The 16,221-nt window shown below is 54.6% G+C and overlaps 2 protein-coding genes across 3 annotated transcripts in view; one reads left to right on the top strand and one right to left on the bottom strand.

Annotated features, from left to right (window-relative positions):
* LOC101939714 (C-type lectin-like) overlaps window positions 1–16,221 on the bottom strand; it is a 525,580-nt gene that overhangs the window by 291,889 nt on the left and 217,470 nt on the right. Inside the window, exons 2-5 of one of the 2 annotated variants that reach the window (XM_065593300.1) lie at window positions 10,611–10,690; window positions 9,227–9,321; window positions 3,642–3,782; window positions 686–800 (exon numbers count right to left, since the gene is read on the bottom strand). The exons of the other annotated variant lie outside the window; for it this stretch is intronic. Of the exons in view, the coding sequence (XP_065449372.1) occupies window positions 686–800; window positions 3,642–3,782; window positions 9,227–9,321; window positions 10,611–10,690 (431 nt within the window). The remainder of the gene's footprint in view (window positions 1–685; window positions 801–3,641; window positions 3,783–9,226; window positions 9,322–10,610; window positions 10,691–16,221) is intronic. 2 annotated transcript variants of the gene reach the window in all.
* Window positions 10,610–16,221, top strand: part of LOC135983191 (C-type lectin Cal-like) — a 235,504-nt gene continuing 229,892 nt past the window's right edge. Inside the window, exon 1 of the mRNA XM_065593628.1 lies at window positions 10,610–10,653. The gene's annotated coding sequence lies outside the window, so the exon portion shown is untranslated. The remainder of the gene's footprint in view (window positions 10,654–16,221) is intronic.

Raw genomic sequence — 16,221 nt, 5'->3', positions numbered from 1 at the left:
GTCTGGGCCATTCAGAACTTCTTCCCCTCCCCACTGGTGCTGTGAGCGCCCGGTCACTTACACCACGTCCTGCGGGGTCTGCTCCCTGGCTGCAGCTTTTGCTAAAGATCCCCTTCCGGTGCCAGTTTCCATGGGAACAGTCATTAGTGCCCAATCTGTGAACGTTCCGAGACTGTGCAGCACTTTCACGAGCAGCCAGCGTGTGTGCGAATGCTTGTGAGTAACACGACCCTGCAAGGGGCCAAATGCAGCTCTGGTGCCCACATCATTGTGTGGATCAGTGTTTGCACAGTTCAGCCTGATCGACACCCTGCTGCAGTGGAGTAGGGGTGCAACAGCAACTGAGAGCCATCAACCTTTAACAGCTCAGCAGAGTCCCCGTCTGGGGCCAGGTGTGTGTGTGTGTGTATATATATATATATATATATATATAAAATCGCCTGCCTGTCACTGGAGCAGACATGTAAACTGACACTGGGGATCTGGTAAGTAGGAGTTTTACCAGCTCACACAAGGGGTTCTCTCCTGACTGCCCTCCCAGCATGGGGCAGGGAAGACAGAGGAGCAAGGATCTGCACTCCAGAGCACGCTGGGACCAGCCCAGATCAGTATCTCAGGACCTGTGTAGTCAGAGCGCTGCCAGGTTTCCCTTGTAGTTGCATGTGGGGCTGATCCACCGACTTACCTAGACTGTTTTCGAACACTGCACAGTGCTCATTTCTTCTCTGACTATCAGGCTGCCCGTTATCCCAAGCTCTGAAGCTGACCGGGGATTCATCTGACCATCTCCAGGTTTGATCCTGCAGAGACAAAGGAGAGCAGAGACCCTGTAAACCCAAGGTTACACAGCTAGAGACGTGCCCCGGAGCCGAGGGGCCATGGGCAGGGCACGGGCAGAGGCTGCCCAGTGACACTGGAGACACTGATCATTGCTATGAAATGTCAGTGCTGACAACCAGGGCTACATTTTCTGGCAGCTGAAGTTACACCAGGACCTGCCCAAGCCCTGGGAAGCATGAAAACAGCAAGTGAAGGGAGAGTCTCCAGCACCCCCTGCCCCTGCCATCCCCACATCGCCGAGGGGAACGCACCCCGACCTGCCCTCAGGTTCCACGTCCATCTCCAGCCCAGCCCGACAGGCAGCACCTGCAGCGTCATCCCACGCGCTGTCCCGCAGCCCCACGCTGCTGCCCCCGTTCTCTCTCGTGTGCACAGACCCACGCGACGACGCTCCCCAAGCCCATCCACAGGGGAGTTACTCTGCTCCCCGCTGCAGAGATCACGGCGGTAGGTCTGGGGGACGGGGGCGCTGGATGAAGCTGGGTTCGCACTGTCGGGGATCAGGGGCTGCAGCAGAATTAGTCACCTGGAAACCCAACCAGCGCAGCCAGCCGGCTGCAGGCCACCTGACTGACTGCACCCCCTGCCTGGGCAGGAAGGGCAGCTGGCCGGCTCTTAGCCCAGCAGCTCTCTGGCTGCTCAGTGTGGTCAAGCCACGGCCGCGATCCTCCCTGTGCTGCTGCTCCTCGCCGGGCTCCTGTCCTGCTCCAGCCCTGCTCCTCCTCCTGCTCCTGCTTGTTTCCCAGCCTTGCTCCTGCTCAGTCCTGGCCGCCTCGGCTTGCTCCTGGGCCCGGCTTCCTTACCCTGCCCCTGGGCTCCGGCGCTGACCCTTGATGTGCCGCCTGGGTCCCCTCCTGGCTCTGACCCTCGGCTTGGCTATTAATTCCTGACTCCGGCTCTGACCCTTGTGTTGGATCCGCTTCCTGCTCCTGCTCCGACCATTGGCCTGACCACCCACGGCCCCGCCTCTATCGTGTGTTCCCTTGGGCTGTTTGCTGGGGAGGGAAGCAGACGTCGTATGCGCCTGGAGTGGGCTGCCAGCACCTCAGCCGATGGGAAGGAGCCGGGAATGTTGGCGACAATCCCCTTGTTCTGTCCGTGTGTTCAGGGATTCGGGTGGGTCCTGATCCCCCCTTCCCTGTCCCTGAAGGGAGTTCTGGGTTATTAATTCCCCAGGGTTTTGTACGGGGCTGTGTCCCTCGGTTGGCAGCTCCTCAGTGGGCGGGTGCAGGCGGAGCTGCCGAGGGGCAGAGGCTGACGCTGCCCCAGGCTCAGTTGACCCCCCGAGGGGTGAAAGGCTGCGACGTGGCCCAGGAGGTCTCTGTCTCTGGCATTTTATCACGGTGAGAAGTGAGGAGGCCAAGAGCAGTCGGGCGTGTTTAGCAAGTGACGACAGCCTGTTGGCTGGAGGGAGCCTCGTGCAGGAGTCTGCGCCGTCACTGCCCCCCGAAACACCAGCCTCTCCCGCGCTCTGGGGCCAGACAGGAGCGGCTGCAGCAGGGTGCGTCTGTGCTGCCCAGCAGTGCTGCCCACGGAGCTCCCCCGTCTCCCATTGGTACCACTGGCGGCATTGCTCTCCGGCTGCCGGCCGGCCAGCAGGGCCAGCAGCACCCACCACGTGCACCCAGCGCAGAGCTCTCAGAAACGTCCCGTTCAGCCTCGGCAGCTGGGTGTGTGGATTAAATAGAAGATTTGTCCATGCAAGTCCCACGTCACACACACGACCACACACAGTATCCCTGCCGGCGTCCTTCCCCCGGGTCCCCCCGCGCCCTGTGAGCCGAATGAGGCAGGAACTCTGCTGGGGGAAGCAGGGGTTGGCCTGGCTCGGGGACAAGCAGCGGCACAGCGAGCCCGGAGCAGCAGAGAAGCTGGATGCAGAGGACCCCACCGAGGAACAGCGTGCAGCACCAGCAGCACCAGGAGCCGGGGAGCAGCGTGTGGAGCAGACTGTGAGTGCCAGACACTGCAGCCGGGGGCAGCTCTGTGCAGGGTTTATGGGGGAGCAGCGGCTGGGCAGGGCCCCAGGGAAAGACACTGACTGAGCCTGGCCTGGAAATCTGCACGTGGCTGTTTTCTGGACTAGAGACTGGACTGGAGAGCTCCCCTCCCTCCCCACAGGCACTGGCCTGCAGGGCCCTGACTGGCGACTGGACTGGCCCAGGGGCCAAACAAGAACCACGGTTGCTCACTTTGAGCTGTAAGTGATTACGCCTCTGTATCTCGGGGGGATCTGCAACCTCCCCGTTCCCGCCAGCCCCAGTCACTGCCCTGCCCTGAGCCTGTGTTGGGTGGGAATCGGGACCCACCGGGGCTCCCCCTACACGCCTGGAGCTGGAGCGCCTCTGGCCAGGTGACCCCCCCCTCACTAAGCCCACCCTGAGGACGAATACACACAGAGCGACAGCACTCGCAGGGCTCTGTGCCCTCCCATTGGTCGCTCTGCCCGTGGGGCTGCCCCTTTCCCCGAGCCCTCGTCGAGACGTCTCATCTGTGTGGGGCGGGGCTGACTCTCATGCCAGGCGTGTACGGTCTGAGCACAATGGGCCGGTGTGCTGGGTCCCTGGGCACTAGTGTCACGAACGTGAATATTAATTCCAGCAGTTCATACTCTGCACCGGGCGCTGGGGATCGACCTGTGACTGGAAACCCAGGCGGTTACAGCCCCTTTTCACCCTGTTCCCATGGAAATCCTGCTCTGTGGCACCCCCGCCCCAAACAACAACCTCACTGAGCAGAGACACAGAGCCCAGGGGCCTGGGGAGGGGCTGCCAGAGGCAGAGCGGGCACCGGGCACTCACCTGCTCAAAATCGAACAGTCCGATCCAGACCGGACCGCTGTTTCTGTGGTACCGCTTGATATAATGGGCCATCATATTATTTTCTCCAGCACTGTGAATGGAGGCGAGATGAGTCCCGTGCCAGTGGTGCTGGCACTCAGCCTGGGACAAGAAGAAACAAAGCCAGTTAAACAGGGATCGGGGCCTGTTCTCGGCCCAGGGCTATTCAGTCTCTGTCTCAGGGATCTGGGAGACAATACAAAACCAGTGCGGGTGAAGGCTGCCGGTGACAGTGAGATTGCTGGAGCGGTAAATAGTGACGGACACGTCCGGTCTATACGGGGATCGGGATCGCACGGTGAGCTGGGCTGACTTGATCCCCGTGTGCGTTAATACAGCTAAATGCAGGGTCTCACGGCCAGGAACCAAGGCAGCCGGCTGCACTGACAGCCGGGGAATGTAGCCTGGGAGCCGGCACTGAAAAGCACCCAGGGGTCATGGCTGCAACCAGCCGAATGGGAGCTCTCCGTGCCCTGCTGCACAAGAGGGCAGGTGTGAGCCTTGAACGTGTAAGCACAGGGCGATCGCCTTGGAGCAGGGCGGGGGTGTTACACGTATACGGCACTAGTGAGACCAGCACTGGGCACCGTGTCCCGGTCTGGGGTCTCTCCTCAGACAGGCCGTTAACAAATTGGAGAGCTCGGAAAAGAGCTCCAAGAACGCCGAGAGGTCTGGAAAACCTGCCTCACAGAGGGAGACTGGCAGGAAAGCCAGAAGATTTCTGACTGTCCCTCCTTCCAGGCCCAGCTTCCCATAGAGACGCAGCCAGGGTTTAGCATAATAGGTGCCCTGGGGAGGCGCCTGCCCAGCCGGGCACTCCTGCTAACGGGCTTTCCCCTCCCCCAGCTCCATGAGGAGAGGAAGCCTTCCCTGGCTCCTAGCTGAGGTCCCCACAGACGGCCTTGCCCTGTCCCCATGCTCCAGACACAGCCCTGCTGGGTACTGGGTCTGTGACCTGCCCCTGTTCTATGCCAACCTGGAGCAACTGCTCCCACAACAGCTACAGGGCAAAGCACTAAAGAGCATTGCAGGGGAACGACAGAGCAGAAACCACAGTTCCCCCAGCCCCCCAGAGCACAGGGAGGTCCCAGCCTCACAGGCAGATCCACGTTCACTCAGTGCCCCACACGGCATTACACGGGGCTCCAGCGCCCCCATCAGGACCTGTGCAGCGACTCGCTGGCCACATGCCAGCCAGCAATGGGGATCGAACTGGAGACCTTCAGCACAGCCCTGTCACCGGAGCTAAGGGAGCAGCTTTGGTAACACCGAGTAAGGAGCAGGCCCTTCCTGAGCCAGCCTAGAGGGAGACTGACACGCTGTACCCCAAAGCAACACCCTGACGCCCCCATATTTACCATGGGGATGTGATTATGATGTGTTTTGTACAAAGTATACCTTGTGAAGTATCATTCTAAAAGTTTTGATCTGTTGAACATTAATATCCTGTTGGATTGTATGTGCAGTTATGAAGTTTTGCTCTGTGTGTTACTGAAAGATGTGGTGGGGTTGGGAACACCCACAACCAGCTTTTCAGGGGCAACAATGAAGAAGCTAGACATTGCTGATGTAAGCAGAGTCAGGATGAGCAATACCCTGACATCTGGTGGTGAATTATGGCGAGTGTGGAAAAGAACTCCAGGGGCTGATCTGGTTTGCATAGGCACACCCACCCGCCTGGCATGAAACAACAGCAACTCAAAGTGGTTACTTTGGCTGGTGTGGGATCCCCAGTTTCTCTATTATTGGGGCAGGAAGAATAAAGTTTTGTTACCCTGATTCTGTGAATCAAGGCCAGTGAAACTGTTGTATGACAGAAGGACTGAGTGAGTCCTTCACCATTACCTAAGTAGCACTTGCTTGACAAGGGGCATGGGTTACAAAACCCAATGAAGGGAGATAGGATGGGGACAGGTATTTATATCTGATGGGATAGGCTCCCCTCTCTCTCTGAGGGGTTGAAACACCAATTGCACTATCTTCTCTCTCCACTGTTGAATATCAGAGCTAACTTTGATTCCATTACAAGTCTAGTTACAGACTGCTGAGCTGAATTCACTTTGGGCCAATGGTGCACTAGCACTGGGGCTCCCCTACTATAGGCTGAAATTGCTAAGAGCTGAAATCATAAAAGAGCTAAAGTTATTAAGAGCTGAGATCACTGAGGCTGTGTTAACTAGTGGGGGAGCCTGAAGCTATATTGCTAAGCGGCTGGCAGAGCAGCTAGCAGAGTGGAACCTTGCAGGATGGTTGGAGTGGAGCTGAGCGATTCACAGGTCGGTGAGTGGAGCGGAGCGGCTGGAGGAGCAGCGAGCAGAGCAGAGCAGAGCCTTGTGGGAGCGGCCCAAGGGACGGCTGAAGTGGAGCAGAGCTGAGCCGCTCACAGGTCGGTGAGCAGAGTGGAGCAGCTGCCAGAGCAGTTCGTGGGACAGTGGGAGCAGCTCACGGGGCAGCTGGTGGAGTGGAGCGGCTCGTGGTGAAGGCTGTGGCGGAACCCCGTCGGCCTCGGATCACGTAAGGTGCCCCTTAACACCCTGCGTGGCCCCCCCCAAACTCTGGGGCTGCACTGACCAGGGACAGAGACTTTTGGGGGGGTTGTTGGACTTTTGAGACTTTGGTGATCCTTGGGTTGCTGGTTTCAAGAACCCAAGGGAAAGGACACAGCCCAACTTGCTGGGGTGGGTTTTTTTGCTCATGGTTTGTGTTATGAATCCTGTTTGTGGTGTTTTTCCAATTTAATGCTGATGTCGTTTACCTCATGTTATTAAACATTTTCTGTTACACTCAGACTCCATGCTTGCGAGAGGGGAAGTATTGCCTCTTAGAGGCACCCAGGGGGTGGTATGTAATTGTCCTAGGTCACTGGGTGGGGGCTCGAGCCGGTTTTGCATTGCGTTATTGAAACGGAACCCCTAGATACAGAACCTGGCCCTTGTTGCTACCAACTTAGATGGGCAGAAGGGTTACACTAATGACTATCTCATGAACAGTGTATAATGGAGGCTTCCCAGAGGGAGCACGTAGGCAATGGAGGGTTCCTGATCGGGGGAGGGGGCACGGACCCCCACATCATTAGCAATGATCTTTCCAGCAAGCTGGAAGAAGCTATAGAAGGGGAAAGTGACATCATCATTTGGCCTCACTCACCACCCAACTGAACACCTGAAAACATGCCTAGAGGATAAAGACTTCGACTGGGGAGGTGGTCCCGGGTGGGAAAGAGGGAATCCCAGCCGGTGTATGGAAGATTGGTGAACTGTTTGTACCAGCCGGGTGAGGTGCTGCTTGATTCAGATCCTGTCTACTTTATAGAACTCAAATTGCAATTTTGTTTTTTCTCAGGTAATTTACTTTGATCTGTACACTTATTACTTATAATCAGTTAATATCTCCCTTTCTGTAGTTAATAAACCGGTTTTGTATTTTTTACCTAAAACAGTGTGTTGTTTGAAGTGCAAAGGGAATTCTGATCAGGAACAGGGGCTGGTGCATTGTCCTCTCCACATTGAGGGAGGGACAGACTGGGTAATATACTTACACCCGTCAGGCTTCTGACCAGGGCAAGACGGTACAGCTCTGGGGTCCCAGGCTGGGGAACTGTGGGGAACTGGCTGGAGTCTCTCTATTCCTGGTTCATGAGTGGCTGGTGAAAGCATTCATGTAACTGCAGCTGGGTGTGTCCCTGCCTGTGGAGGTTTGTGCAAGTGCAGGACCTTGAGGGGTTTCCAGCTTGTCACATTACCACACTGTCAGAGGGAGCCCAGGTTGGTAAGCCAGAGGGCTCAGGGGTACCCCAGTTCCAAGCTGCACCCTGGGAAACCCATCACAGAGACATGACCCCACCTTGGCCCAGGCCGTCCCTGGTGTCCCTGGCAAACACAGCCCATCCCAAGCACGTTGGGACCAGAGGAGATCGTGCCCCACCAGGAGCTACATTTACATTTGTAACCCTTCTGCCCATCTAAGTTGGCAGCAACAAGGGCCGGGTTCTGTATCTAGGGGTTCCGTTTCAATAACACGATGCAAAACCGGCTCGAGCCCCCACCCAGTGACCTGGGACAATTACATACCACCCCCTGGGCGCCTCTAAGAGGCAATACTTCCCCTCTCGCAAGCACGGAGTCTGAGTGTAACAGAAAATGTTTAATAACATGAGGTAAACAACATCAGCATTAAATTGGAAAAACACCACAAACAGGCTTCATGAGCAAAAAAACCCACCCCAGCAAATTGGGCTGTGTCCTTTCCCTTTGGTTCTTGAAACCAGCAACCCAAGGATCGCCAAAGTCCCAAAAGTCCAACAACCCCCCAAAGTCTCTCTCCCTGGTCAGTGCAGCCCCAGAGTTCAAGCCGGGGGGGGGAGGCACGCAGGGTGTTAAGGGGCACCTTACGTGATCCGAGGCCGACCGGCTGCCTCTCCGTGGGGTTCCGCCGCAGCCTTCTCCACGAGCCACTCCACTCCACCAGCTGTCCCGTGAGCCGCTCCCGCCGTCCACGAACTGCTCTGGCAGCTGCTCCGCTCTGCTCACCAACCTGTGAGCCGCTCAGCTCTGCTCCACTTCAGCCGTTCCTTGGGCCGCTCCCACAAGGCTCCGCTCTGCTCGCTGCTTCTCCAGCCACTCCACCCTGCTCACCGACCTGTGAGTCGCTCAGCTCCAACCGTCCCGTGAGGCTCCACTCTGCTAGCGGCTCCACCAGCCACTTAGCAATATAGCTTTAGGCTCCCCCACTAGTTAACACAGTCTCAGTGATCTCAGCTCTTAATAACTTTAGCTCTTTTGTGATTTCAACTCTTAGTAGGGGAGCCCCAGTGCTAGTGCACTATTGGCCCAAAGTGAATTCAGCTCAGCAGCCTGTAAACAGACTCTTAATAGAATCAAAGTTAGCTCTGACATTCAACAGTGGAGAGAGGAAGTAGTGCAATTGGTGTTTCAAACCCTCAAAGCAGGCCCATACCATCAGCTATAAATACCTGTTCACATCCTCTCTCCATTCACTGGGAATTGTAACCCATGCCCCTTGTCAAGCAAGTGCTACTTAGGTAATGGTGAAGGACTCACTCAGTCCTTCTGTCATACAACAGTTCCACTGGCCTTGATTCACAGAATCAGGGTAACAAAACTTTATTCTTCCTGCCCCAATAACAGAGAAACTGGGGATCCCACACCAGCCAAAGTAACCACTTTGAGTTGCTGTTGTTTCATGCCAGGCGAGTGGGTGTGCCTATGCAAACCAGATCAGCCCCTGGAGTTCTTTTCCACACTCGCCATAATTCACCACCAGATGTCAGGGTAGAGCTCATCCTGACTCTGCTTACACATTGTATTCTGCTCCCCAGCCTGGCCAGGGCAGGTTGTTCCCTCACAGCCTGTTCCCAGGGCTCTGTCTGGGGCAGTGTGAAATGTGCAGCCCTGGGCTCCCACCCCTCCCACCGGAGCAGATTCCCCAGCCCAGCCCAGCTCAGTGATTCTGATATTCACCCTAAACCTCCCCAGCCTCCAGCTCCAGCCCAGCACCCCTGAGCCCCGCTGCCCCCAGCCTCTCACCTCAGCCTCCATCCAGGTTTTCTCTTGGGGGAAGTATCCATAGCAGTTGCCTTGGAAGAGTAGCCAGCCCCTGGGACAGGACCCAGACTGTGCCCCTGCAGAGAGAGGGGGTTGGGGGCAATGGTGGGGACAGGACACCGCGGTTAGGGGCTGTTTCAGAGGCAGAGCTGTGGCTTTCCCATTAGCACGAATAACATGGGATCCTGTTTGGGGCTGTGTCTGGCTGGCAGGACCCTCCAGGCCCCGGTGCTGCAGGAAGAAGCTGGGTTTGCCCAGACCCCACATCGGCAGAACGGGGCCCCTGGATCCCAGCCCTGAGCAGGGATCCCAGCCGGGCAGGGCCTCTGGGTTTGAATGGGGCAGGGGCTCCTTTCTCCATGGCTGCCTGGGGGGAGGAAGGAGCCAGTGCACTGTGGGGGGGCTGATAGACCCTCCCTGCCCCTGCCCCTGCCCCTGCCCCAGGGATCCCCATGGACTCCCAGCCCCGGGAAAGGGGGGAAATATGAAGCTGCCAGACACAGTGGCCCCCATTCAGCTGCAGCCCTCGGGCAGAGGGAATTCCTGCCACCCTGAGCTCCTCCCCGACTCCCCTTGGGCCATGCGGGACAGTGGGACCAGGGAAGCCGGCAGGGGGCAGGAAGGGAACACCCAGGGCCAAGGGGTGAAGCTGAGGGAGCAGTGGGGTTGGCACAGACTGGGACTAGAGAGGAAATCGGGAGCAGGGTTCCAGTTCTGGATGGTAGGATCTGGGGGGTTGAAGGAGGAGGGAAGGGAGAGAGGTGCCCAGGGAGATGGGACATAAAGGAGGGAATAGCAGGGATCTGTGGGGCTGGGGCGGAGGGGATGGGAACACTGTGAAGTCACTGCCCTGCTCAGGGCTGGGGACACAGAGGGATGGGGCAGAGCCGTATCCCAGCAGAGGGAGGGAATGGGACAGTCTGGAGGAGAAAGGCACAGTGTACAGGGAATTGGGCAGCCCAGCCCGGATCAGAGGCTGGATGGGGGAGAAGCTGGGGCTGGAGCGGAGCCATGAGCAGCCCTTGGAGAGGGACCCCGTGCGGATATGGCCGGCCAAGGGGAGGGGACCACGGGAGGGTGGGATGGGAGCTGTAGCTGACCAGAGCTGAGCGCCCGTTGCCCAGGGACTGGCCCCACCCAATCCTCATGGGAAGAGCCGACCCTGGGGGGCATTTCATCCACCTTCTCTCACCATCTCCCTGGGGAGGGGCTGCAACACCTGGGCTATCCCCAGGGCAGTGACCCCCAGCAGCAGGAGATGGGCAGTGGCTCTGGGAGTGACGAGGGAAATGAATTCACTTCCCAATTCCCACCATGACAATCAGTACCCGGGGACTACAGCTCTGAGGGCCGGGCAGGGACTCACCTGCCAGTGAGGGGTTAAAGATCAGGCAGCCGAGGAGGCAGAGGCTGAAGTAGGCGACTGGCCCCATCTTCTCGCTTCCCCTGGGGAGAAAACACACAAGACAAGAACATGGGGCCATAAGAGCCTGAGACACCCCCCAGAGCGACACTCCTCCCCTGTGTGGCATTACACAGGGGGAGGCGGTTCAGAGCTGGGGCTGTTTTTTAATGGTCCTGGCTGGTCTGGAAGGGCCCTGAGAGGGATACCAGGCCCGGGGGACTCAACTCAGAGGCCCCATGTGGCAGGGGAGCTGTGCGGGGCCCCCTCCCTGGGCTGGTTCCCAAGGGCCCGTCAGCCTGCGGCTCTTCCTTGCCCCTCCTCTCCAGCCACGCAGGGTAGGGCAGGGCAGTGCAGGGGTGTGGGGAGCAGAGCCCCAGGGAGAGGACGCTCAGCACCGACACATGGGGACGAGGTGCCGGGGCCGCGCTGTGGGGGAAGGGGTGGGACAGAGATGGCCCCAGGGACTCACACAGGGCAAGTCCAGCCATGAGGCCCCGTCACAGGGCTCGGCTGCCACCCAGTGCCCAGCACCCAGGGAGGAGGGAGAAAGGACGGGAGGGGGAAGGGACTCACCTGTCCGTCTGTCTGTCTGTCTGGGTGGCTGGTTTGGAGCGATGAGGATCAGAGCTCAGCCTGTGCAGGGCGCTGGCTCTCCGGGGTATTTATAGACCTACTGGGGCTTCGGGGGTGGGGGGTGAGAAGGGAGTGGGCAGGATGCTGAACATGCAAATCAGCCCAGCTGGCAAATAAAAGGATCCCAGCCCAGAGCAAACAGAGACTTTGTGTCCTGCCCGTCAGCTGAGGTTGGACCATCAGGAAGTCTTTGTTAGGGTGGGATCAAAGGCAGAGGTATTGGGTAATGGGCCCATCCTTGGCCTCTGCCCAAACCTGAGTCCTTCAAAAAAAGTGCCACCGTGGCTAAATAACAAAGTAAAAGAAGCAGTGAGAGGCGAAAAGGCATCATTTAAAGGTGAAAGTTAAATCCTAGTGAAGAAAATAGAAAGGAGCATAAACTCTGGCAAACAAAGTGTAAAAATATAATTAGGAAGGCCAAAAAGGAATTTGAAGAACAGCTAGTCAAACATTCAAAAAGTAATAATTATTTTTTTAAGTACATCAGAAGCAGGAAGCTACTGGGCGATTGAGATGCTAAAGGAGCACTCAAAGGTGATAAGGCCATTGCGGAGAAAATAAATGAATTCTGTGCATTGGTCGTCATGGCTGAGGGTATGAGGGAGATTCCCAAATTTGAGCCATTCTTTTTAGGAGACAAATCTGAGGAACTGTCCCAGATTTAGCTGTCATTAGAGGAGATTTTGGAACAAATTGATAAACTAAACAGTAATAAGTCACCAGGACCAGATGGGATTCACCCAAGAGTTCAGAAGGAACTCAAATGTGAAATTGCAGAACTACTAACTATTCTGAAACCTATCATTTAAATCAGCCTCTGTACCAAATGACTGGAGGATAGCTAATGTGACAGCAATTTTTAAAAAGGGCTCCAGAGGTGATCCCAGCAATTACAGGTCGGTAACCCTGATTTCAGTTCCGGGCAAACTGGTTGAAACTATAGTAAAGAACAAAATTGTCAGATATGTAGATGAACATAATTTGTTGGGCAAGAGTCAACATGTTTTTTTTAAAGGGAAATCATGCCTCACTAATCTACTAGAACTCTTGAGGGAATCAACAAGCATGTGGACAAGGGGGATCCAGTGGATATAGTGTACTTAGATTTTCAGAAACCCTTTGACAAGGTCCCTCACCAAAGGCTCTTAAGCAAAGTAATCTGTCATGGGATAAGAGGGACGGTCCTCTCCTGAATTGGTAACTGGTTAAACGATAGGAAACAAAGGTTTGGAATAAATGGTAAGTTTTCAGAATGGAGAGAGGTAAATAGTGGTGTCCCCCAGGGGTCTGTACTGGGACCAGTACAACATATTGATAAATGATCTGGAAAAAGGGGTAAACAGTTATGTAATAAAATTTGTAGATGACACAAAGTTCCAAGCAGATTGTGAAGAGCTACAAAAGGATCACACAAAACTGGATGACTGGGCAATAAAATGGCAGATGAAATTGAAATTCACTGTTGATAAATGCAGAATAATGCACATAGGAAAACATAATCCCAACTGTATATGAAAAATAATAGCGTTTAAATTAGTTATCATTCAAAAAAGAGACCTTGGAATTATTGTGGATAGTTCTCTGAAAACATCCACTCAATGTGCAGCGGGATTCAAAAAAGTGAATAGAATGTTGAGCATCATTAAGAAAGGGACAGATAATAAGACAGAAAATATCATATTGCCTCTATATAAATCCAATGTACACCCACATCTTGAATACTGCATACAGATGTGGTTGCCCCATCTCAAAAAAGATATATTGGAATTGGAAAAGGTTTAGAAAAGGGCAACAAAAATGATTAGGGCTATGGAATGGCTTGCATATGAGGAGCAATTAATAAAATTGATCTTTTTATCTTGGAAAAGAGATGACTAAGGGGGGATATGAGAGAGGTCTATAAAATCATGACTGGATTGGAGAAAGTAAATAAGGGAGTGTTATTTACTCCTCATAACACAAGAATTAGGGGTCACCAAATGAAATTAATAGGCAGCAGATTTAAAACAAACAAAAGGAAATATTTTTTCACACAGTCAACCTGTGGAACTCCTTGCCAGAAGATATTGTGAAGGCCAAGACTATAACAGGGTTCAAAAAAGAACTAGATAAATTCATGGAGGATAGTTCCATCAATGGCTATTAGCCAGGATGAGCAGGGATGGTGTCCCTAGCCTCTGTTTGCGAGAAGCTGGGAATGGGCGATGGGATGGCTCACTTGGTGATTACTTGTTCTATTCATTCCCTCTGGGGCACCTGGCACTGGTCACTGTCAGCAGACAGGATACTGGGCTAGATGGACCTTTGGTCTGACCCAGTCTGGCCATTCTTATGTTCTTATGTATTATTCTCCATCCCGTCCCTTATGTATCCCAACAGCATTTGCTTTTTTGGCCACAGCTGCACATTGAGCAGATGTCTCCATAGAGCTTCCATGCTGACACCCAGGGCCCTTTCCTGGGTGACACAGAACCCCACCAGGTGTGTGACAGTTCAGAACATTCCTTCCCCGGAGCAACACCCTGCCTTTGGCAGCACTGAGCTTCCTTTGCCATCGTGTCGCCCGTCCCCTTGGCTTGTTTGGGGCCCTGTGAAGTGTCTCACAGTCCTCGGTCTGCCTCACAACCACAATAACTCTGTGTCAACTGCTCACTTCGCCCCCTCGCTGCTCACCCCTCTTTCCAGAGCATTAGGAAATGCAGGAAACAAAACAGGACCAAGTAGGGCCCCCTGAGACCCCTGCTGTTAATCTCCTGTCACAGTGAAGGTTGACCAGTTAACCCTGACCTATGTTTCCCATCCCTTAGCCGGTGTCTGATCCTGACAACACTTCACCCCTCACCCTAAAGCCACCCACCTTCGTTAGGGCTGGGCGAGGAGCCTGGGTGACGAGTGGGAGAGTCTGTCTGTGCCATTGATGAGTTCTGTGCTAAGTGACAAACACTTTGGATGTATCTTCACCAAGCTGCAATCTCCGTTCTGAGTGTGGGCTCCAGTTGTCATCTCTCTTGTGTGTCTGCCCCTGTGTGTTGGACTAGAACGTGAAAGGGGCTACGGGCTAACCAACGCGGGCCATAAATATGGATTCTCCTCAGAATACACACTACTGGATAAATCACTTTGGTAACAGGTGGAGGAGCTGAGAGCTGGAACTGATGCAGAGAATAAGGATGAAGGTAAATGCGTCTGACTCTGCTGTTGGGCTCTGGATTATCTGTGCTCTCCTGTGCTTCCTCTGGTGAGTGAAGAGCGACAGTGTCAGGCCTGTGCGATGCCGGCCTGTGCGCTATGCAGCACCCACCGAGGGCCCTGAGAGCCCAAGCGCTGCAGCCTTTGGTGGGATCCTGGGGGGGGGGCATAGGCTACTGGGGTGTCTCGGGAGCCAGTGCTGGTCTTGGGACCTCAGGCAGCGGGGTGAGGGGCTCCATTACTGTGAAGGGTTCACAGGCAGAGAGTCTGTGTCTGGGGTCTGGAGCAGGGCGATTGTTACTCTGAGCAGGGATGTCCTTCCCTTTGCACCCACTTTCCCCTCACTGGTTCTCCCCATGAACTGCCCCCCAGAGCACCAGTGTCCCCTCAGCAGGGACGAATGCTGATTTAGGGCAGGATCCTGTGTCCCTTCCTTAAATCAACGGGAGCTTTGTTTGCAAGAAAGGCTGGTGGCCATTTCATTAGCTCTTGTACAGCAGAGGAACAATAAGAGGCTGTAGGCAAATGCCGTGATTGAGGTGAAATGCAAAGCAGGTCAATATTTACTGCTCACTGTGGTCTGGTTTTCAGCCAGTGACTCCCCATCTCCCTCAGTCAAGCTCAACTCTCCAGCTTTCTCCCTGACATCTCCTCCTGCTGCCAGCTCACGCAGCACTGAGCACCCGCCTTTCCTCCAGCCCCCCCTTCTCTCGCACCTTGTTCCAGTGCTGGTAGAGACGTGTTCCAGAGAAGTTATTCTTAAAATTGCTTTTAACCACTTCCTTCTGTGCTTCCTTTGAAATTTCAGTAATAGAACAATCAAGTCACACCTTCTGTCAGCTTACAGTTTCCCTTTAACACACTGTTTAACACTTGCATTCATAGGCGCTGACTTTTGTTTTTGCTGGTGGGCGCTTTTTAAGAGGTATGTGTGTGTTGAGGAAGGGGGGGCGGGGGGGGGGGGGGGGGGGAGAGGATACTCTTCCAGTTTTGGAGGGAGGCTATTTTCAGCACATTTATACACCTTTCATATTCTAGTTATTGAATGTGCCTAACGTTGGTATGTTTTACTATTTTAATAATGATTACATTGTTATGAATGAAAATGAATGAATGCTGGGGGTTGCAGAGGGCAGCCCAGGGGTAGGCAAAGACAGCAGGTTCAAACCCAACCTTGCCAGTGAGGAGTAGGCTGATACTGCAGTCTGCCCCAGGGCACGGGGGCTAAACAATGACTGGCAGTAGCCTATACTGAGGCGAGGTGGGGATAGTGGGTGGGGGTTCCCTGCGGAGGGGAGACCCTAAGACTGGTGGGTTACTGCCAGGGGGCGGCGCCCCAGATAACAGGGCACTGGGTCTGGGAGGGACACAGGGACCGAGTGGTAAGGCGGATCACCAGCCTGCAGGGGGCGCTCCAGGATGCTGGAAGAGCTAATTCCCTGAGACGACCAGCAGGAGGTGCTGCAGGGGTGAGTCCCGCACGCTAACAAGCATAAAGATAAGTGACCTTTTTACTAACTTTGAAAAATACAAAAGCTAATGAGCAGAGGGTCTTAGGCATGTGAACCCCCCGGATAGTGAAAATGATTGGTTACTGGTTTCTACATAGCGATGTTTTAAGTAAAATAATTGGTTAAGGCATAGATAAGAGAGAGTCTCGTTTTAACTTTATAATGAGGGCCAGAAAACCAGCTTGTTGGAGCTTACCTCTGGGATACAGCTGAAGACCAAAGCTGCTGGAACTTTATAA

This window comes from Chrysemys picta, chromosome 1, assembly GCF_011386835.1.
Source record: "Chrysemys picta bellii isolate R12L10 chromosome 1, ASM1138683v2, whole genome shotgun sequence".
Taxonomy (NCBI): Eukaryota; Metazoa; Chordata; order Testudines; family Emydidae; genus Chrysemys; species Chrysemys picta.
The sequence above is the reverse complement of the archived record's forward strand: the minus strand, read 5'-3'. Positions and strand labels throughout refer to the sequence as shown.